The sequence below is a fragment of the Ursus americanus genome, chromosome 36 (genome assembly GCF_024610735.1).
Source record: "Ursus americanus isolate L20-20 chromosome 36, mUrsAme1.1.p, whole genome shotgun sequence".
Taxonomy (NCBI): domain Eukaryota; kingdom Metazoa; phylum Chordata; class Mammalia; order Carnivora; family Ursidae; genus Ursus; species Ursus americanus.
In genome coordinates, this window is record NC_142162.1 from 4,459,840 (window position 1) to 4,483,936 (window position 24,097).

Below are 24,097 nucleotides of genomic sequence, written 5' to 3' on the forward strand. Positions count from 1 at the left end.
ACCCAAAGTGGGCGTGGGGTCGCTCAACAGGTCTGAGAGTTTTGATCTCCCTTCCCTGACCAAAGAGGAGAGACTGGTGGCAGCTCTCTCCCTCTGTGGCTTCTTTCCTGTGGATCTAGAAAGGAGAGCTGGCCTGAACAGGAGTAATAATAATAAACAGGAGGATGTACACTTACATGTGTTCACAGGAGGGCACAGCTCACAAGGTGTGCCCCAGGCTTTCCCCAAAGAACAACAGCAGGAAGCCTTGGAGACACCAACTCCAATTTCATTGCTACAGGCTGTATCTCCATTGTCTCCTCGAGGTCGAATATCCAGATAGCAATTCCCAGAGCGGGTATCTATTTACCATATATGAACAAAAGAGTGTCAGGAAGATTCTCTCTAGGTGAGGACTGAAAATTCAAATCCATCTCAGAGACTGCTTAAAAACCATAATTTACTTTTACTGGGAAACTGAAAAGTGCCCAAACACATATACTGGGACTTCACCTATAGAAAAAAATAACTGAAAGTATACACCAGATTTAGGAAATGTTGAAATTGTTACATTATTACTTTTTTAAAATTTGAGAGTGAAATGTTCAAGGCTGCTTTAAAAAGAAAAGTACACTTCTCTAAGAAATTTTAAGGTCTGTGTCCGAGCTGAGTAATGTGACAGGTGGGACTGCAACCCAGTCAGCTGGTGTGGTATACACTGGTGTTCTATCCATTCTAACATGCCATGACATTGGCAGGAGGTAGGGTCCTCATTCATTAACATTTGCCTCCACTATATGTCAGTTCTTCATGCTGGAATCATCATAAGCTTCTGTGGTTAAAGGGGTAAGAAACCCTTTGATCTTCATGAGAAATTGACAAAAATCCCAAAGTTCTGAAAATGAAGATTTAGAAATAAATTTATAGTGGACTAGCTTGGAACTAAGTCTGACCTGAAGTGATGTGAAACTATCATCTTTATCTCACTTAGTAATATTAGGAAAAATTGTGAAAGACTTTGGCAACAAAAATTCCTGGGTGTTCTGTCTAAGGCATGTTTTTGGATTATCTATGCTGGTTGCTGTCTTCGAGTTATTTTGTAAAACTGTAAGTTGTAAGAAACTGATAATAATACAAATAATTCCTTCCCATAGAAATGCAAATGAATTGTCCTGTATTATGCAACTGTTTTTTCCCTGTGGTTACCAGCTTTGTATCTATTTGTAAATTCATTCTAGCATTCCTGATTGTGTATGTGTGGTACTTGGAATTCTCCTTTGAACTGGTACATCTTACTGGTTGATACATTAATGAATTTTGTTAAATAATTAAAAAAAAAAGTTTTAAGTTCTTACCAACACAGCCAACTCGAGTTGGGTTCAGCTCAAAGTCGGGGGGACAATCGCACGTATAGCTGCCTGGGGTGTTGACACAGTTCCCACTGATGCATGTGGTTGGATCCAGACACTCGTTAACATCTAAAACCGAACAGCAAGGGGCACAGTTGTCGGCCAGTGTGGGGGCACACATCACCATGAAACGGTAGCACCGAGTCTGGGGCTCCCAACAAGAATTTTAAGAGTTACTAGTTATAATTACACCTAGAAATACAGTCTTCCACTTCTGAAATAAAACCCCTCAGGAAGGAAATATGTCATGGTCTTTGGTCTTTTTCCCCTGGAACACATTTAGCATTCAAATTCGTCATCAGGAGAAAATATAACTTTGGAACTAGGAAAAATATTCCAGTCAAGGTAACTGAAAGCAAAACACTACTGTGACCTCGGTCAACCGAAAATTCAGACACTGGTTTTAAGAAGATATATTTAATATGTGTGGCTTGTTATTTCACCAAATTAGAGCAAGATGTCCCAGGGAACCCTTAAGAGCAGGCAACTTCTGCCACCTCCCCAACCGGGCATGCCTGCCTTCGTGCCGCTGAGTATGAGTGCAGATGCACGCACAAGGCTTAGCATGGTCCTTCCAGCCTGCTAAGAGCCACTCTCCCATCACTGGTGCTGTGTGGAATATTTCCCTTTCAGTTTCTATTCCAAAAATATACACAGAATTCCAGATTTAGGACATGGGTTTTGGCACATTGCACCCTTTTGTCTGTTTTGAACACTCATGAAATACTCAAGAACAGACAAGCTGACTCAGACAGAAGAGAACGGGGAATGAGGCTGATACCTTCTCCTTGGACTTCCCTCCTACCCCACCTCGGACCTGGTAACCCTCCTGTAGGTTCCTCTGCAGACGGTTCATTTGTTCAGATTGCATGTGAACCTGGAGGGACAGGGCAGACTAACGGAGATGAGGTCAGACATGCTGATGGGGCCCCGAGGAAGGAGTATGGGCCATGGAGAGGAAACTTCCTGAGTATGCTAGAGGCTTAGCTTGGTGTCAAAAGTTTTCAGAAAAAACAGGAGAAGAATGCCTGGGGAGGAGTACCGGTCCAAACTTAATTCAGGGACGTGGTTGTGATGGTGCCGATGATGGTCATAATCTGCAGAGCCACTGAATCATAGCTTGTTTAGGTAGCTGGAAAAACCCATTTTCCCCCTGAAATCCTGGGCCTATCCAGAAAGGAACATGTTTCCTCAATATCCTGGAATGGACGGGTGGCCTGGGAAAGAGAATTGCACATGTCTTGCGAAGTCTTAACTCAGTGCCAAAGTGAACCAAGTGACGGTCTACTGAGGGCCTATAGCTTTTCTCATGCTTTTTCTTATGCTCCCCGAGAGTTCCTTGCTCTACAGGAAAATGATCACCCCGCTAGAAATTGGTAGGCGAGTTCTCTGAAACACATTCTTTGGTGACCACAGACAGGCCAGGGTGGCAAGGAGTGGGTGTTACAGTGGAGAAGTGCAAGGAGAAACCTCATGATCCCAGCACAGTGCGTGGCCTTCAAAAGGAAACTCTCTGCAAATGTGCCTAAGGAGAAAAGGAATAGCTGGGAAGCCTTACAGCCAGCGCACCCCTGGAACCCTTCTTCTGCAGCCATGAGCTTGACTGTAAGGCTACAGCCCCTGCTCCTTCAACTGCCTGCCACTCTTCCCTCTGTATCCTCACATGTAACCCGTTCCCGGGAATTTATTCTAGGATTCCTGTTGCTTCATCTCTGCTTTTCTTTTGTGACTCTGAATAATCTTACGAGGTCCCAGTGAGGCCCCAACAGCCAGGTCCCCGGGAAAGCCGAGAGCAGATTCTGACGTGAACGCATGTCTTACCTGTGCAGTTCCCGCCACTTCTGTCCAGTTCGTAGCCTATCTCGCACTCACAGCGGAACAGGCCGGGAAGGTTGTGGCAAGTTCCAAAAACACAGATGTTCGGAAGGGAGCACTCATCGATATCTTGGGGAGGGATGCAAAGGGGGAGAAAGGAAATTTATTTTCGTGCTAAAGGAACTGCCTAATGCCATCACCTGATGTTATTAAGAAAATGAAGACTATCTGACATCAACCTACATGCTTCTCCTGTAGCCTGTTAGACCAGCTGCCACGTAGGTGAAGCCTCTTGGGTGAGAACTCACTTTTTTTCAGCCCCCACTACGTGCCAAGCAGTAGGCTAAGCATTATCTATGTACGGTTTCTGGTGTTTCACACAGGCCCATGTCCCTTTTGTGAAGTAACAGTCCAAAAGGCTATCTGTGACCCAGTTTTTTGGTTGTTCTTATCTACACTGTTACTGTTTTTATCGTGGGTTAAAATTTTACAAACCACAAAGGCTTTGTGGTAACTTTTATGGTCAGTTTTATAATTGTCTGCACGCCCAGAGCTCTGTTGGGTGCTCGCTATTGTTGACGGAGGTCTAAAAACTGCAGATGCTTCTTTCAGGCTCTGGTCCCCACCTCGTGCTAACCGCCTGCTTGTGTAATTGACATGCAGGCACATTCACCGCCTTGAGACTGGCTTTAAATAGCCACAACCCCTCTGCCGGCAATGATTTATACGAAGAACGAACAAACACACACAACCTTCCCTTATAGCATTAAGAGAAGCAAAACTCGGACTGTGACTATTTATGTCACCAGAGGTGGCAGAGTACCTGTTTTGGTTGGATGTTCAGAGTAACAAGAGTAAACAAGGCATTAGGCACATGGTCAAGAGCATAATCTGGTTTCTTGCCTCAGAGGAATTTTATATCGAAGTCTGCATAGTTAATATAAACTGTATAAAGAACACCTAATGGTTCCATAACAAAGAAAAGTATTTACATAGAACTGTATGAGAGAATCAGTATACATGTCATAGCTACAGACTGATTTTGAGTTAATGTCCTATTAACAAGCAACAATTATTAGTTAAGACATTAATCAGGGTCTTGTTTAAACTTCTACTGTCAATGGTTATCATTTGTTTATTTCTACTGAAATCTTTTTAGTTCACTGTAGACACTAATTCTTCTCCATGAGGGATAATGCACTTAAATCTGACAAGTGTGGGGAAAGAGAAGAACCTTGTGTTTCCTAGTGGGAGCCATCCTGAGCCAGCAGGCTCCCAGGATTCTTCTTGTCCGACCAACACCTCAGGAAGACAGAGCCTCGTGCTGAGAGACAGCATGATGTATAACATTATCCCTAGGGGCCCCCTACTGAATGGATTTGCAAAACACTGCCCCATGTTCACATAGAGTAGATATTTAGAGACCATGTGAGACATGCCCAGTACATTATTCTACATATGGAGAAGATTATCTGCTCTGTTATTAACGCTTTTATTTCTAGAAAGCAAACCATAACAGAGATTAAAAGCATATTTAAGGAGAATCCTTCCATGGGACATGATCGGGGGACTGGTACTTTAGCTCCTTCCCCTAGCGATGGGGATAAACGGGTTGCACTGAGCTAACCACACTTGGTTAGCCTCCCTCTCCCATGACCAACGGTGTACTCATGCTGACCACCTGGCCAAGGCTGGATGTGCAGCTTGTGGCCAGAAAGCTGAGATTTCTCTCTGCACAAAGAGAAATGGTCCAGCTGGAGACCCAATACCTCCACAGACTGAACTGACCAGCTCAGATGTGAAGCCAAAACACACCTCAGTTAAAAAAAAAAAAAATCAGGAATGTTTAAATGACCTAACCTTGTCTGGCCCTGCAAGGACCCCGGCAGCTTCCCCGTCAGTTACCTTCACAGGCTTTCCCGTCAGCACTGGGCACAAAGCCCATGTCACATTCACAGCGGTACCCTCCCGGGGCGTTCAGGCACTGGCCATTGCCACACAGGTTGAGGTTCTCCGAGCACTCATCAAGATCTACAGCCAGAAAGACACACAAGTTACTCTTCCTCAGTTAGGAGCTTTCCAGTTCCTCAGGCCTTTCATTTTTTATCATTGTCAACCTCCTGAGTGTAGCGGGGTCTCATCATAGTTTCTATTTGACACCTTTAAACCCATTATTTCCTCTCCTTTGAATGTTAGTATTGAATAGTCCACGAATATGGGGCTCAGATTCGGAATCCTGAATGCTAAATTATCCCTAATGATGTAAAATGAAGACTAAGTCAAATGAAGCATTCGAATTAAAGCCTTCGTGAGCAGGGTTGTGCACAGAAGGACACATCTATGACAGGAAATGATGTGCTGTGATTTGTACCCATTTCTCAGGTTTCTGACTCGGCTCAGATGGGCAGCAAAAGACCTAGAGCATCAGCGATGAAGGAGGCCAAACTTCCTGTCTGCTCGATCTCTACCGAGCTTTGCTAATAACCACAGGCACTAAATATCAAACAGATGAACGATATATGCCTAGTACATGACACTCCGAATATTTTCTAAGGAGTAACAGGGGGGTTATGATGACAAAACTTCACTGGGTTGGACAAAAACAATTTCAAATGTAATAAAAATTTTCAGCGACTTGAAAAAATTCCAGGCAAATCAACTGACTGGACCTTAGTCTCCTTTATGTTTAAATGGCAACTTGTGAGCAAAGTGCTCAGGATACATTCATGCTTTCAAGTCATATGAAATGGATCTCAATATCTTATCATGATCTAGAACGTCTGAACCCCTTCTCCCTACATAGCTTTCTACAGCAAGCTCACCCTCGGGTTTGGTACAGAAAACAAGTCAATGTTTTCAGTGAGAAATAGGCACAAAAATAGAAAGGCTAAGGATCATAAAAGGGAGTGTGATTTTTTTTTAAAGTAATGACATCATTGCGTACGGTGATACCCATATCAACTATGTAACTACATTTAGCTTCTGAGGTCTCCCTAACTGACCTGACTCCAAATTTCCATTCCACGGGGATGTTGTTTCAAATACCTAATCTTCTCTGTTAAAAGTTGACTGTAATGAGCCTGAAGAACGAACAGTCTGAAAGATGGTCCAACACCTGGCTTCTCTGATTGCCATTTCCACAGTTGCTCCCAACACGAGCCTACCTGTACAAGTGAAGCCATCACCCGTGTAGCCTTCTTTACAGAGGCAGCGATAGGAGCCCATGGTGTTCTTGCAGTCCGCATGTTGGCTGCACATGTGTGTCCCGTTGGAGCATTCATCCAGATCTTATGGAAAAAAGTCACATCATTATGAGCAAAAAGCATCACATTTAAAGTCAGTAGTATGCACATTTTTCTTTACAGAATTTTAAATAGTATCATATTTATAATCTACGCAGCTCATGAGAAGCAATTATTTTTCAACCCACCGGTGCACTTGATGCCATCTCCAATCCATCCAGGGCTGCAGCTACATTTGAAGCTTCCTGCCGTGTTGGTACATACAGCATGCCTGTCGCAGTTGTGCGCTCCAATTTCACATTCGTTGATGTCTGGAAAAATCACCAGTGGTTTAAAAAAAGGTTAGCACGGATGCCTTTTTGGTCTTTGAAATAACTTAGCAATAGCAACTAGCAACTTCAAAAGTTGACTCACTTTCACACTTTCCATAATATAACATAGATTGGTTTAGCATTCACATATATAACTCTACATACATTGAACAGCTTTACGTTTTAATTTAGAAAGAAAGGACAATACGATGCTACTTGCTATTAATTTTAATTATCTCCCATTATTTTAAGGTAAGTGTCCAGTCACTGCAAAACAAAATGAACCTCTTTCTCGTTGAAGACCTTAAAAAGCGATTTGCCTAACGTCCTATGGCATTAACACGCATGGTCACATGTTTCTATTCCCAATATTTTTATTAACTATAGAGTAATGGTGTACATTGTTATCATATCTCATACAGACAAAGGAATACAATGTTGGCATACTAGAAAATTTTTTCACTCATATGCTATATATTAAATATAGTTTATTCTTAAATGGAAGTACTAGATTAATTAATTACACTTTATTTTTATAAAGGTTTTACTTTAGGCATTGCTAATTCAAACATTTGCAGGGAATTTTCCTTAAGGCAGTGAGTGAACCATCTTTCCTCTAGCTTCTCAGAGTTCTAGCACGTTGGAGACCCAAGCCTTCTTGTATATTTCATGTAAAACTCAAATCAATCCAATGGAGATTTTTCTGTAAAAGGAGTACCAGATTAAGGTCACATTACTGTCAAAAAGAGACAACAGGCCTAAAACGCAGTCACTTGTGCTAAGCCCCATATCAGCCAACCATGGCTTAATACCTAATCTAATTGCAGCCTCTTCCAGGAATGAAACTTTTAACCAGTTAATCTGGAGTTACCTGGTAACTAAGGTTAGCACTAAGAGGTAATCTACCTGATAGACCTCTCCTGTCCCCATAGGAAGGAGACCTTGACTGAAACAATCTCCTCTTTCCTTGCTTCTCTCCCCCTCTCTACCAGAAAAACCTTCCGTTTTGTACAGCTCCTTGGAGCTCCTTTGTATTTGCCAGATGGGATGCTGCTGGAAGCATAAATCATGGAATAAAGCCAATAAAATCTTCAAATTTTACTCAATTTCATTTTTTAACATTACTAAAAGACCCCAAATTCTTGAAAGTTCTCCATTCTCCAAAATTCCATTTCCAAATTTAGCCAAGACAGATTCTATAATCTAAAAGTGCCATAAAATATAAAGTGAAATGTGTTGTTTTCTGTGATATTGGGACTTATAATAAGAAATAAACAGTTGGTCTTTGTCCCTGATTCTGGTACAGAGCTCTTAAACCCTTGGAATTACTTCAGTGATGAGAGCACAAAAGGTGTCTTTTTATATTGATGAGGTTAATTTTGGACTTCACCTAAGGATGGGGTTCACTGCCAGGAGAATCAAACATGTGATTAGAGGGTTAGAACTTTCAGTTCCACCCCCCTGACCTCCATGGGAGAGAGGCTGGGAGTTGAATCAACAGCCAATGGCCAATGATTTGATCAATCATGCCTATGTTATGAAGCCTCCATAAAACAGAAAAAGATGGGTTCGGAGAGCTTCTGGATTGGTGAACATGCGGAGATTCCAGGAGAATGGCTTGCTCAGAGAGGGCCTCAAAGCTCCAAACCCCTGCCCCATGCCTTGCCCTGTGCATCCCTTCTCTCTGGCTGTTCCTGGGTTATATCCTTTTATAATAAACTGGTAATCTAGCAAGGAAACTGGTTTCCTGGGTTCTGTGATGGGACAGAGGGTGGTGAGAACCTCTGATTTATAGGATTAATAGCCAGTCATTCAAAAGCACAGGTAACAACCTGGACTTGTGATTGGCATCTGAAATGAGGATAGTCTGTAAAACTGAGCCCTTAACCTGTGGCATTTTTCACTATCTCCGGGTAGATATTGTCATCAGAATTGAGTTGAATTTTAAGATACCCTGTTGGTGATCAGAATTGAAATCGGTACCAGAATCTTTATTCCCCAAAATGAATCCATAATGAAAGACAGGTATTTCACTTTATAACAACTGTTTCATTAACTAAGAACTCGGAAATATGGATACTATGACTCTATATGGAAACCAACGTCTAACACAAAACTTAGGTCAAGAAGGATAGTTTGGGCATGTGAAATGTTGCAAGAATTTTCAGTGATCATTTGAAAAGTGGCATGAAAAAGAAACTGGGCAAGCAACTTGTGTTTACCCTTTTGTTTACTTAAGAAGCCCAATTAAATGATTTTTGAAAGTGTTTGGAAACACACTGTTTGCCAAATGTTCCATCTGAAGCCCTGAAATGGTCCTGGGATCTCTGGCTTCTTCATAACTTCTAGAGCAAACACAAAATAAAATAATGACATTTTTCCTACAAAAATACTTCGTAACATCACTAACAATCGTAAAATGAAAACACGCCTGGAAGAAAGTTCTTACAATCACAATGTATTGTATGGGTGAATTTTAATGTAGCCTTGGCAGCCACATGAGTCTATTGAGTTATTAAAGCAGGTCAAGGGAGGCACATACCAGGCAGCTTTAGACTTGTGACTGGAAGCTTTAACCAACTGACTAATTGAGCACGGCACATTCCAAGGAAATGAGGAGGAAGGCCAGCCCAGGGATAATAGTGGTAAGTATGCTCGGGAATTCAAGAAAGTAAGCCTGACCTCACGGGCTCCAAGCAGGACCATTGACACTTCGTCCTCAGGTAATCACTCCCCTCAGAGTTAAGGACCACTTTTGCAGAGTCCTGTCTTCATTTCCCTCCTTTATTTGTCCCGATCTCTGAGTTTGGTAGAAATGATGAGCTTCCACTGCCTAAGTATTGAAGCTTTTTAATGTTATAAAGTCAAGGCATTTTCTAAGTGGAAAAAACTCAGAATTTGACTTTCCTAATTCTCAGTTACTCAGAGGAGAATACCGTGGTCCCCAAGAACATGGGGACTTTCAAGGGCCCCAAGGTCAGTAAGTGGCAGAACTCATTTCTGAGTCCACTTGAACTCATTTTCCCTGTCTGCTGCTCGGCACTTTCCCTTGGGCCATGGCAGCCTAATCGTGCTGATTTCTTCAGTCACATAAGAACTTTACTCTAAGTCCCACTTTCTGGAGTTTTCAAAATCTTTGTATTAACAGACTTACAGAAAATTTCACTAATCTTTTCTACTAAGTACAATTTTCAGAGATGATCATAGCCTGTCAATCTAGCCTGTCAATCTTTTTCTTTCCAAATTTTCTAAGGACCAAATGTACCCTGATTTGCATATGAGTTTTTTTAACCTTTCATACTTAATCTTGCAATTAAGAGCCATTTCTTTGAAAAGGAGTCTCCCTCCCTTTTTTTAATCAATAATATGCTAATATAAATTTATAATGCAAGACAATACATGTAGTTTTACTGCAATGTTTTCAAGGTGAAAAGAAATTCCATCTGCAAGAAGCCATGTATCATAGGCTTTAAGATACCAGGAGATGATACTCAGGAGACAATATTCAAGTCTCCATTTCATGAATATTTGTTTAAGTCATTATCTCAATGACTTCCCGTCAGTATGCAACAAGTGAGTTGGTCCTAAGGTGCAAAGGCACCTTTGAGGAAAAGCTCTTTGCACGTGTGTATATGTGCACGCATACTATTGTCCACTATTATTTATTAATTATTTCTATGGCACACTTGGACCTAAGACTGCACGCACTTCATTATAAAAGCAAACAGAAGGGGAAACTGAGCCATAAGGAAAACAAGCAAACAAAATGCTGTATTCAAACATCTACTCCTCAATAAGTGTGAAGGAAACATAGCACATGCTTGCCAAGAACATCTCTTTCTGTACAAATGTTCTCTTTCCCCCACAAGTTTGCTCCAGACAGAAAATTCCTTTTTTAAGATTAAGAATAAGCCCAAGCCAAGAAAAGCAAGGAAATTCAAATTTAGGGCTGACACTGCAACCTCCTTAACCCCACCAAAGTTTCCTCACAAAGACTCAGAGGTCCTCCTTGCATGGCTGTCTTGATGGGCCAGGGTGTGGTCTGAGCAGACCCCGTGCACAGGTGCTGGGTGTGTCCCCCGACACTCGAGTAAGGGCTTGTGCTCTGAGCTGCTCTGGCCTCCTCTGACAGTCCTACAAGGCGAGGCTCCATCAGCCCCACACACCTGCCCTCCTGCCATGTGGACATCAGTAGCAGCAGAGCTGGCACACCGCGAGATCTCCTTGATGGGGCATTGGAGAAGAGGACATTAGAATAAATGGAGAGGCCAAACATGAAGGCTTGGGTTTCTCAATTTGGACCCAGATGCGAGCCAAGACTATTTAACTGAACACCCACGGAGTTTTCACAGGCTGACAGCCAGTAGAGGACAATTAGCAGTGATAAGAAGCTGGAAGGAAACGGGCACAAATTCTCCCTGAGTCCTGATGGTTTTGAAGTATACGATTCTCTGTCATGGACTAAGACCTATGAGTAACATTTCTCGTGTGAAAAGCAGCAGAGAGTTTGAGAAATGGAATTACCCAGATATGCTGCTATTTTAACTAGAAACAATTCTGATTTTAATGGCGTGCTTGCTCACTAACTGACTGAGTGAGCCCATGATGGGAGGTAGGGTCTTACGAATTAGTTTGTGAAAGCCAGGACCCACCAGAGATGGCACCTAGCAGCAACCTGGTTCTCCTTCTTCCAATTTGTGGTCTGATTACAATGATGTAGAATGAGCAGCAGAAGCCTTGCATGTGGGCCACAGAAAAACTGTAACCCAGCACCCTTAAGCTAGGACAGAAGAGCTATGTTCTAGATTTTAAGCAAATGTACATTCTCTCTCCATTTAATTAAACGTTCTCCTCAGAAACACCCATGATTTGAACAAAGCTGAAGGAGAAAAAAGAAACCCTTAACATCTGTGTGGGCTGGGAATGTAAGTCAGTGGGTGGATTCTGAGTGCTGCTAAAGTGATTGGGAGAAAAAAACATGTTTATTTGTTAAAATGGAAACAATCAGTAATGACAAGGGAGCTGAAATATTTAGACAAAGCTGTAATGGAACCCAGAGGACATTTTTTGAGTTCTCATGAAACAAAGTTCTTCCCTATGAAATACCATACATATTTTTATAATTCCTTTACAGGGTACTCAAATATATATACATATATATATATATATATATATATATATACACACACACACATATATTATATATATTATAAGTATACACATTATGTGTCTGTATATATATTATATATGTAAAAAATATATTTACATATATCATCAAAAACATTGTTCCAGGTTTGTTCTTCACTGCTATTTGTGGTGTGGCTTGCTTATCCCATTAGGCAAGATACATATCTCTATTTACGTTAGTTGCCTGGGACATTATAAACACTTGCCTTTAACATGACTATCACCAGGGTAACCTGACGGTATTCTAAGTTGGGAGTGACACTAATTTCAAACTAAAAGCAGGCTAAAAGAGCCCTAGTTACATGGGATTAAAAATACACCCTGGCTCAGATTTTTTAAAACTTGTTTTCAAGTATACCAACTCACTGCCAACTCCTGTTTGTGTAAGTCATTTCCAATCAAACGTGATCCTTTTGGTTGAATAACAGTATTTACAGAGGACCTCTTTCTCTTCCCTCACTGATGCACCCCCTCTTTCCATACCTCACTGCAGGGGTGCTTACCCAAGAGGAACACTTGCATAACTACAAGGCACCCTGGTGAGTTGTTCAAGCTCGAGAACCAGTGGGAGAACTAGCAATAAAATCCCGAGTTCTACAGCTTCGCGTTAAGAATATCACATGCCGCGCTGCTCTGATATCAACGGGGCTGTGAAACTCTGGTCTTCTCCCGACAGTGCTGGCTGGATTCGATGAAACTGAAAAGTCATTTTAGGCTACCATTTAAAAGTAGAGGGATGTTGGCCCTTAGGAAAGAACAGAGTATTTCTTGGACCTCAAATCTAAGTTTCTGTTCATGCGATTTACCAAAAGACTGCTGTTCGTAATGTAAAACTGGAGTCATCTCATCTACTATGAAGCATAAGGCTCTCATCACCACGGTGCAAACTCAATTATGAAAAACAAGCCTTTTCATATACTGAGTTTAAACTCATTTCAAGCATGTATCAGTAACTAGTAGTATAGACGTTTGCTGAACTAGAAGTTGTGTCTTTACAATGACTGCTGGGTACTGTGTCTGTAGGTCTCATTTTATGATGACAACAATAGCTCCCATTTATTGACCAGCTATTGTGCACCAAGCACTGTGCCAAGGGCACTATACACATCATATCTCATTTATCTAAAATGATATTACTATTGTATAAAATCTTAAGCTTTCTTCATGGTGAAAGGCCTAAAATGATCAGCCTCTGTACATGCCTCTGTTAGCTGGAATTTGGAGCATGAAATTCTAGAGATCCTTTTCTTATAGGGAATGAAGACTGTCCCCTTCGATTAAATTCTCCCTCTGTAAGCCTCTTGGTTCTCTGGGCTGAATTTCAGTGAGGTCAACGGACCCGAACAATGGTATTAGCCTCTATTAGGTAAAATGCAATATGGAACTCTCTTACCTTCCCCTACATCAGTGCCGGACCACCACCCCTTACCTCAAGTCCTGTATTTATCCTGAAAGCTTCCAGTAAAGAATGAGCCACAGACATACTGAGCTAAGCATCCTTTGTACCCCAGAGACCAGTAGTTGCGATTTTAAACGCCGTTCCACTTACTAGAACGGACCCCTAGCCATGCTTCATATGAAGAGTAATATAGTGAGCGTGAAAGCATTCTAGCTTCATGCTTCTCTTTATAATTTGGCTAGAATTTGTCATTTTTGAACCAATAGTAATATTATTGGCATTATCTCGTATATCTATAAATTTGAAACTTAGCATTATTGGACAGTTCGGAATGATAATAAATATCCTTGCAAACTTTCTTGAAAAAATGTTGATATAATTAAGAAAAGGACATTTACCACACTGCCAATCTGCAAATATTTTAATGTTCGTTTCAAGTCGCAAGGGCTTGCCAAACTGGCTTTTGGAATTAAAGTCTGTTATTTGTAAAGAAATTACGCCATTACCTAATTCAAGCTCACCATGATCTCCGTTATGTTTTAAATTATGTTATATCCCATAATCTGTCATATTACTACAAGTCACTATAGTGAAACTGTAATATATTATTCCACATACTTACCATCATGGCCTCAAATTTGAAACCACCAACTAAATACTTAATAACAATATCATCCACACAGAATGACTTCTTTTATTTGATGTTTAATAAAATAAACTTCTCCAAATATTGTGAAAAGATTTTCTTATGGACTATTGGTATTAGGCAAACAAAATTACTAATGGTTTAATTATCACCTCAGAAGATTTGCTAATCCCCAGGAATTATTTGGGCTAAAGCAACTGGATACATCAAAAGCACACTAATTTAAGGAACTGGAAGACTGATGGGAATTGATGAAAAATACGAATTGTAGGTTGTTTCTTTAAAACCTTAGTTATAAAACCTTAAATGAAATGTTGACAAGGCAGGCTTGCTTTAATAAAGGGATAGGAATGTTTAGTAATTAGCATGTTAAGCACTCTGATATAAAAATGTGGTTGAAACCTCATAAAAATATGATATTTACGGTGTTAGTTATAGTGGTAATTCATCCATTATGCCTTTTTTCACAGGTAAAGAAAAAAGCTTGAGCGTAGATCTAAAGTATGACATGTTTCAAAGCAGGGCAGGCTAAGTTAATGAAAAATGGTCCACAAAATGCTTTATAAAGCACTTAAAACGTTAGTAGTTTTAAAACTTGCATTACTCTGGTAGTCATCTCTTAGCCATCAAGCGTTTTTTGTTCAAATTGAAAAAAACATACCTGTACAGCCAGTTTTTCCTTTTTTGCCTGAATATCCCATATCACAGTGGCAGATAAATGAGCCTTTAGTGTTTTCACAGGTTCCACTTAGGCAGATATTCGGATTCAGGTCACATTCATTGACATCTGTAAAATATAGATATTATTAATACATATAACTATTTGTTCGATACCACTGAAAACTTTTTTCCTGAGATAAAACAACGATGACAAATAAATTAGAAAAGGTGAAGTGCTTTCGCATCCCCCCCCCCCCCAAAGTGTCATATTTACAGAGCTCAATTCACACTTGCCTTCTATCCTGCAGGCTAACCAGGCCGCTGGCTCTTTATCTGGGTCAAGTAAGCAAATAAACTGATGGACTCTAGGGTGCTTTTAGAGCCTGTTTATGTGACAGTCTAGAAAACCTTTTAAAGCAGCATATTCTGTTGCAAGATAAAAATTTTAATTCAGTCTGCAACTGCCAACATTTTAGTTTCCAATATTTAAAAGAATAGATGAACTAATAGTCTTGATGCAGATAGTTACAAACTCCACTTCTTTCCCAAATTAAAAATTATCTACTTTTTACGACATGCACTTTAATTTATAGGACTTCAAAAATATTCGGTAAAGGTTTCCTGAAGATAAAAATGTGACAGGATTTAAATATTTTCAATTCTAGACTCTTGTTTCTGGCCAAGATGGAGTAATAGAGATGGAATTTATTTTCCCATGTGAAACACCAGCAAAAGGACCACAGAGGCAACAGAAGATAGTGATGCCTGACAGAAAGAAAACAAGCTAGGTGAGTTCAATGAATGTCCCAGATTACGGTGTAGGGATAGTTTTAAGGCCATGACATAGGGGAGAGGACAGCAGGTATAGTTGGGTAGTCCCAGAGTTGAGGGGAAAATGTTGGAAGTCCTGGAAGCCCAAGGTAGCCAGAGTTCACAGGGCAGAGTAAAGGACAGAAGAAAGCTGCATAGAGAGAGAGCTCTGGGGACCTGCAAAGGGTCCCTGTCACATGTTCAGATCTTAGAAAGATCAATGCAATCATGTAAAGAAACTACTCAAGGCTAGGGGAAGTGCCACCCAAAAGAATTAGCGGGAACAATCATCAGAGCTCACAGAAGGCCTGCAATTGTACCTGTTCCTACTGGTCAGACTGGAAAATCTCATAATTCAGAAGGGTCTTGCCTCAGTCATGGCACAAAATAAGCCTCAGAGTAACCGCTGCTTAAAAGCATAAAAGCAAGACTTTAAAAGGACCCATCTGTTTCCAAATAACTTATCTGGGTTCCAGAATAAAGCCCAAGAATATTTCTAGGGATACAAAAATATCTAGCAACTAGTAAGTCAAAATTTATCATGGATGCCAGCATCCAATCAAAAATTACCAGGCATTCAATGAGGCAGGAAAATATGACCCGTAATGAGGAAGAAAGTCAATTTACTGAAATGACTCAGAACTGACACAGATGATGGAATTAGTAGACAAGGACATTAAAGCAGTTATTATAACTCTATTTCATAGGCTCAAAAAGCTAGAGGATGAGTGGACCTATCAAGTAGAGACAGGGAAGATGTGAAAAATGACCCAAATCAAATTTTTAGAGATGAAATTACAACATCTTAGATTACAAAGATACTGAATGGGATTAGATATTGCGGAAGGAAAGTACAACAGATGTGAAGACATAGCAATAGAGTACGTCAATGCAATCATTCTAGAGTCTACTGCATTCTGGTCAGAAATAAATTTTGTTTGCCTTTAATAAAATACTTAAAAGGCCTAAATTCTAGCCACAGAAGGGCTAAGTGGACAGAAATAACGCACAGACATAAAACAAATGTCCATGTGGGTTGACCAATGGTCAGCTCGGTCCACATAACGTATCTGACAAGAACATCATCTCGCAATCACAAGAAAGTTGCTCTCTGGAATGCTGGCTTTGGAATATTAGTAAGATGCCCCTAAATATCCTTACTTTTCCCATAGGATCCATTTATCAACTTCCCAAACCCATGTTTGTGTAATTTAGCAGTGCTTGTGAATAACCAGACAAAATGGGAAATTCTGTGTTCTTTCCTTACCTACACAAGTCTTCATGTCTTCAGACGCCATGAATCCATCATAACACAAGCACCTGTACTCCCCGGGTATGTTTGTACACTGACCGCCATCACAGATATTGGGGTTATCTTCACACTCATCAATGTCTGCAGAGAAGAAAACCAACAATAGCATGCTGTTAATAGTAGATCTATTATTAGGTGGCGAAAAAGTCAACTGACTCAGGTCAAATAAACTCAGCCTATTTGCATAAGAGAATTAGCTCTCAAATCCAAATGAAGCTTTAAATCATCCCATCAATTTATCCTGGGTAAAAAAAGCAGAGAACCATTTTCAAGAATTAGAACATACTGTTCAGGGTCAAGCTCCACATCGTCTTAGAAATCCATTATTTAATTAGCAATTTTATCCCTGACATGATTTAATCATTTAACAGTGATTGTGAATTTTATTTTATTTTTCTCATTGTCAAATTTAAATGCCTAAGGTCGATCATCCTCTGGTTTACTGATATTGTAAAGGTGAAACTTGCTTATTAAAATAAGCATATCCACCTAGATGCACTTTTAAGAAAAACATTTATATTATTTTCAACATTTGAATTTTATAGTCAAATTTATATCTAAGGTTTTTGGGGGGACATTTTTCTAGATCTGATAAAGTAATTTTGATCCCTAAACCCAAGTTCTCTTCTTAACCGAAACCCAAAATGAAAACCTGTTTCACCCACCTCCTTTCTCGTCTCTCGCTAGAGACATGGCTCTTCCAGCCCAAGATGACACAACAAGAAGTGTGAATTAGAGCAGCAGTTCTCAAGTTTTGGCACATATCCGAATCACTTGGAGAACTTGTGAAAATAGATTATTGGGATCTATCCCCAGAAGTTTCTGATTCAGTAGGTCTGGGTGGGGCCCAAGATTTTGCATTTCTAACACATTCTTGGGTGATGCTGCTGGTCAAGAGCAGCCCTGAAGTGAGCCAAAAGCTCAGATTCTTCAAGACTATATCTTATACTCCATGCGCCAGGAACTGTGCAAAGTGCTATATGCATTCTCCCACACAGGCAATCTGAATCCCGTCTTATAGACGAGGAATCTGATGCTTAGGATCTTTATCAAGGACGCACAGCTAAAATGTGTAACAAAACAAAATTTGAACTCAGGACGGTCTGACTACAAAGTCTGGGCCCTGAACCGCTCTAGGTGTGGACCCGTCATTAAGAATTTCACCTACTCACCGGTGCATGACCTCTGGTCGGGCATTAGTGCAAATCCTGGCTGACAACTACACTCATAGCTGCCTTCAGAGTTTGTACAGAAGGTCTCACAACCACCGTTCATTATGTTGCACTCGTCGATGTCTAAGAAAAAGAAAAAGAAAATCACCTTTCTTTGTGTCTATGATCATAGCACCGGTTTAAAGTTTCCAAAGTAAAACAAAACAAAAACATCCTCGGGCAAATGGAAGTCAATGCATCATTCTATTCCCTCAACGAATATAAAGTACAGACCTACTGGGTGCCAGAGATAAGAATCTAATCGTGAATGAGACAGACCCTATCCCTACCTTCACAATGCTTAGGTTGCAGCCTGGAAGTTAAACTAACAATGAGTTACACGATACACGGGGTGCCCCATGCCAGGTAGGAGAAATGCTAGGGCTAAAGGAACAATCCCAGTTACGATAATGAGCACGTGGACGAAATTCTCTGGGTCCCATATTCAGTTATAAACTTGACATTCAGTGTGATTGGCTGAGGTTCCAATCCTTTTCAAGAACCTGAGTTGGAATTCTGAGTTGTCCTGGGCCATGTTTCAGAAAAATTTGGGCTGATTTATGGCTTTGTAAGACTTGGCAGTTCCACATGATGTACACCCCAAACCAGGCAAAAACTGGCAGTTTTTACAAAGTTTCACTTTGAGTTTGGGCACAATAAACCCAGAGGGCTTTCTGTGCCACTCTTCCCAGCATGCCTAAACCTACAGAGGGCCAGCCACGAAGCAAAATGCTTGTCCCACAAAACCCCATCTTTAAGGAGTGCCAGACCTGGCCTCCATTTCAGTGTAAGGTATGAACAGAACATGGTCTTCTTGCCAATAATTATTCTTTGAAATCTCCTAGCGGATCAAGCCACCTAAGGGCAGATACCGTACCCGCTGTTTTTTGTCTTTCTCACCGAATCCACGCTTCATTAATTGCAGGTGGTTAGCACTCACTTGCTGATTTGCCTGGTTATGCACGTGCATAAACAAAGCCTGTGCTACTGTTCACTCTTCCAAGCAGCATGGCTCTAATCAGACTTGTTAGAGCTAAAACCTTTCAGATCCTTCATTTATATGGTTCTTTAAACAGACAAGGGAGGTGAGATCCAAAGATCGTGAGCCACTATGAAAAGAATTTTACTTACATGAAAACAAGGAAGATGAAGGAAAAGTAACCAGTGATGAAACAGAACTCAGAGAACATTGTTGGGAGTGTTTTTAGAAAGAGACTAAATGAAAGAAAATATAAAAGAAAAGAGAGCACTTACCCACGCAAAACAGCCTGTCGGGGGTTGAATGATAGCCGGGGTTGCAGGCGCACTGATACTTCCCTATGAGGTTCACACAACGGCCATGGGGGCAGAGGTTCGCACTCAGTTCACACTCGTTGATGTCTGTTTGGAAAATAAAAATAGTAAACAGCCAGCCAGAGGCTCTTCTGACTATGGCAGAGACGTGGGCAGAACAACGTCTGAAAGTCTTCCTCCTTACCTATACATGCTGAGATGTTGGGGGACAGCTGATGCCCAGGAGGACATTCGCAGCGGAAACTTCCCTCGGTGTTTAGGCAGACGCCTCCCCGGCATAGGAGAGGATCTCTCTGACACTCATCGATATCTGCAAAATGGTGACAACTCATGTGGAAGACGGTAGTGGTGTCCTGCCCAGGACCCCAAGCCAGTGCACGCCTCAGTGCCCCTAGTTGCTGGGATTCCTGGCTGCTCGGGGCTCACAAGCTCCCTTCTTGGAGAACGGCTGTCCACCTTACTCAGAAATGCCCGAGAGGGAAGAATTACATCCCCCTCAAATGTTGGGGGCTGCCCATGGCTGACAAGGGAGTATACGATCTGGTCTGGCGTGAAGGCGGGATAGCTCTTTGATACCATGAACACTCCAGGATCCCCTGTGCAATTGGGTTAAGGCTAAGAGGCCTCTTCCCCCACCCTAAGTTACTTTCCTCACTTCGTTACAGCTTCTTCCTTAAAAAAATCCCCATCTCGGGCTTCTTTCTAGGGAACCTGATCTAATGCAGCCAGCTTAATCAATCTCTTTTTCTAGAAATGTCGGACAGAAACACTATAATAATGTGACCTCTAACACTGCTAATGTTTGAACTGTTTCTCTTCCCTGGGGTGTCTCTTCCAGGTGTTAAACTCACTTCTCTGGGACCCAATAACTGGTGTCCTAGGCCACTGCCAACCCACAGCAAGAAAGCCCTCATGCTTCCTGCATGTCATCTCCCTCTGCCACAGACTGATTCTGGACATGCTGGTCAGGAGACCCCTGCACTGAGGAGCACGGGGGGCCTGGGAGGGAGGCTCTGAGTCATCACAGCTTCGGGGAATCCCTTTTTGCCCGTGCGGACCAGATGGTCACACTCTTACCCATGCAGTTCTTCATCATCATGAATCCGCTTTCGTAGCCTTCATCACACTTGCATTCAAAGTCCCCAGGGGTGTTCACACACTGGCCACGGCCGCAGAGGTCAGGAGAGATTCGGCATTCGTCGATGTCTGAGTGTAAGCAGTAAGCGGCAGCGCGTGAGTAACAGGACAGTTTTCATTCTTGTGGCAATGTGGGAAAGGGGAAGAGTTCCACAGGGTGCCCCACAATGGGGAGCCCGTCACTGACCTGTGCAGTTCCTTTCTTCAGAGTCAAGAGCAAAGCCACTGTCACACCTGCACTTAAAGCTGCCAATGGTGTTTCTGCACTTGCCATGGGTGCAGAGGCTGGGGATCATCTTGCACTCGTTGATATCTTCAAGAAAAAGAAAATGTGCAGAAAGTTCCTGAGCATCCTGTAAGGAGTTCTCAGTGCCTCTATTTTAAACCCAGGAGGCTGGAGGGTCTTGAATAAAGGTCTGGGGAAAATGCATTTTAAAGAATGTGTAATGATCCATGAAAACTGTGACTTTGTAAACATTTCTAGTCTTTTAAGCCTCTACATTTTAGAAAGCATTATTAGGGAAATAAAGGGTGTGTTTACTTGGATTTCTAGAGCCCAGCACCCTGCCTGATGCATACCAAGCACTTCAGTATTTGCTTGAATGAGTGAACAAATATTCTAAACCATTAGACTCTATACTTAAAGCACACAGAAGATGATTGGAATATATTGCCCCACAGCAACCAATTGAGAGTACAGTGGAATGATACTCCTCTACGCTTTTCAGTGCACCTGAAATATAAGAACCTCAAAAAGGATGTCATTTAAAATGTAAATGATTTGTAAATAAATGCATACTATTTAAAATATTTTCTCAAATATGTATACAATTTTAAAATATTTTCTCAATTAATATTAAGTTTTCATTAATATAATTTAAAGAGTTTCTTGTACACTAGGAGACTGCAAAATGTAATGGGTGATCTCCTTTCAGGGGCCTTTCCAAAGCAAGACCTAAAGCTCAAGAAATACAAGATCATTGCTACAAAGAGTCATGAAAGACAGAAGTAGCAGATTAAATCTCAAGAACAAGTTCTGTGGCAATGGATCGCCACAGCCTTTGGAAGCAAATCATTCACATTCCTTTGAATTTACTTAAGAGACATTTATAAGAAGGTCATCTAGAAACTGTCTCTCTAGACAGAATTTTAATTCCTGGGGCTTCTTGGACTTTATATAAGGATAATTAAGCACTATTTATATACTCATTTCCCATTCTTGTAAGTTGATTTGGTTATGAAGTATAATAACCAGGCCCAGACACAATGGGCAATGAAGACAAAAATCTATACCAGGAACGTAAGCTGGGCCTCTCTGAAAAACTGGAATTCTCAGAAACCAGTCATGATTTTTCCATATGCTAAAGTAAACAAGTTCTGTACCTTGTGCATAAAAAGTTAAATCAATTTTGGAATTAGATTAAATCTGCAACTTCTCATTTTTTACATGAATTTTAGATGATAGCATAATAAACTGAAATAATGTTTGAAATATCAGAAGTCACTGGAATGTGCTTGCCATCAGAATGACTTTCACTGTTTTTGGACAAAGAGGCTCTGCCAACTGGGTTTGTCATGCCATTCCCTCCACTATGGTACACTCAGGCGAGCTGCAGTGACCTGGATTAAACCAGCGGAGAGGAGGGCAAACCCTACAGCTTCAGCAGACAGAATAAAAATTCCCCAAGAAGATGTCCTTTTTGTTGATATCTGGCTTAGGGCAGTATTAAAATCTACTTTAAAACACTTAGCAAGGGGCTAATGGGAGAGGCAACTGGCCTCAGGAAGTCTTGAAAGGTGGGAAAAAGAAACCCGTTCTAGAGGGAACATCCGCTGTCTGTGACTCAGAAAGTGAAGCCCGTCTGCGGAGATGACCAAGGGATGGCTCGCTGATGATATTCGCTGTAATTCTCCTGTTAGCAGAACATCCTACTGGGGTCTAAAAAGAAGAGCCTCAGCCACTGAAACCATGGTACCTTTGAAGAAAGGTTTTCCATTTGTAATTTCTTTGGTGGCAAATCCGGGCCCTCTGGGACAGAGCTCATCGTACTCGGGCGTGTTTCTCACAGGACACTCCTCGCATTCCTCAGTCCCCCAGGCGGCCCCAACGGAACAGCAACAGGCGTCCATGCGGTGGCGGCCAGCAACAGGCAGAGTACATTCCTCGTCCTCGTACCTCAGGAAGCAGGTTTCCAGGCGGATATCTGCCAGACGGAACACAGAGAGGCTGAGGAGAGCTACCTCCTTCCACTGCCCCAAACTGCCGACCAGCCGGGTTAGGCAAAATACAATGTCCACAATAATTTGCTATGTACTTATTGGCTGGAATTAATTATTTTCCTCAAAAGGAGTCCAGGCTTTCTGATGAGTATTCCCACCTAATAAAAGGCTTTCTTTTCTTTGGCAGCTCCTATTTATTTTCACCTCCTATTTCTGGAAACTTTCCTTTCAATTTTAGGCATTTTCTGATAATTCTACATAAAGAACGGTATTCGGAGAAATCCCGCAGTGCTCTTTGGGGAGACGTTTTCTCCCTGTACAGGCAAGCTTACTATCAATACATGCACTCCATCATGCCTTGACCTCCTCTCTAGCTAAAAGGAAACCTACTCTTTCTCATTGGAGAACATCTAAGCTAGCTTCAGCACTTTTTCCTCACATCCACTTCATTTTTGGAGAGGTACAATGTTAAGTTCCAAAATGAAGAATGCCCTATTTGAGACTGAAGAGGAAAAACAGCAAAGAAAAGCCATTTGCTCTGCTTCTCAAGTATTTCTTTCACTTCTACATGTGCTTATGTGTACATTCTTCTGGGTACACGTGGGGACACATCTAATCCCAACGCCAAATTCGTGGAATCATGAGGAAGAGTAGAAGAAGTGATATGCCAGATGTCAAAAGACCTGGAACTTAGTCCTGTTCTGCAACTAAGAAGTTGCTTATTTGAAACAAATTATTAACCCTGACCCTGAATTTCTACATCCATAAAGAGATGTTGCGCCCATCTCTGAGGGGCTACCGTGAAGCTCAGATGAGATTCCGTGTCTGGGAACTGTAAAGTGTAATTAAAACCTAAGCCATTATCTTCCCCCTCTCTCTCCTTCACAAAGTGGTCATTGACCATTCACCTACGTGCCTGATCTTCCTTTAATGTTAGAAAGCTTCTGAAGCCTCCTGGGCAACTTTATATTCAGGTTGCCTCTAATGAGATGGATGGATACTTTTAAAATGGTTTCCAAATTAAACACTGAAGCATCTTTCAACTGAAGAACCTGGAAGAAGGTTCTCATTAAATGCCGATTCCTCCTAAACAAAAAAAGCAGACTCAAAATGAGATTAACTGACATCCGTGGTTACAAAAAGACTCTCCCCTCTGGATTCCAGCTTTTCTACTCCATATTGCTTACATTATAAACCATAAAGTTCTATATTTAAGGTTTGTTAATTCTAATTCATAAATGATCCAAATCCCTTAACCTCATACTACTCTTTTAACCACCTACACTTCACTAAGGATAATCTTCAGAGAAATATGGTTTCAGATACACAAAGCACATTTTCGGAGCCATGGACTCAGAAACAAGTGATCCAAGGTACATATTCCCGGCAGTGAGAAGCCAAAGAAGCAGGGTCAGACTATGTCTACCAGATGCCATACACATGACTGTGGGATCTCCAACCTGCTG

The 24,097-nt window shown here is 41.3% G+C and overlaps 1 protein-coding gene across 1 annotated transcript in view; it reads right to left on the bottom strand.

Annotated features, from left to right (window-relative positions):
- Window positions 1–24,097, bottom strand: part of FBN1 (fibrillin 1) — a 225,167-nt gene that overhangs the window by 53,829 nt on the left and 147,241 nt on the right. The window contains exons 25-38 of the mRNA XM_045812176.2: window positions 22,388–22,615; window positions 20,599–20,724; window positions 20,352–20,480; window positions 19,459–19,584; window positions 19,236–19,361; window positions 17,943–18,065; window positions 16,726–16,851; window positions 14,650–14,775; window positions 6,634–6,756; window positions 6,368–6,490; window positions 5,109–5,234; window positions 3,210–3,332; window positions 1,335–1,457; window positions 177–341 (exon numbers count right to left, since the gene is read on the bottom strand). Coding sequence (XP_045668132.1) covers window positions 177–341; window positions 1,335–1,457; window positions 3,210–3,332; window positions 5,109–5,234; window positions 6,368–6,490; window positions 6,634–6,756; window positions 14,650–14,775; window positions 16,726–16,851; window positions 17,943–18,065; window positions 19,236–19,361; window positions 19,459–19,584; window positions 20,352–20,480; window positions 20,599–20,724; window positions 22,388–22,615 — 1,893 coding nt within the window. The remainder of the gene's footprint in view (window positions 1–176; window positions 342–1,334; window positions 1,458–3,209; window positions 3,333–5,108; window positions 5,235–6,367; window positions 6,491–6,633; window positions 6,757–14,649; window positions 14,776–16,725; window positions 16,852–17,942; window positions 18,066–19,235; window positions 19,362–19,458; window positions 19,585–20,351; window positions 20,481–20,598; window positions 20,725–22,387; window positions 22,616–24,097) is intronic.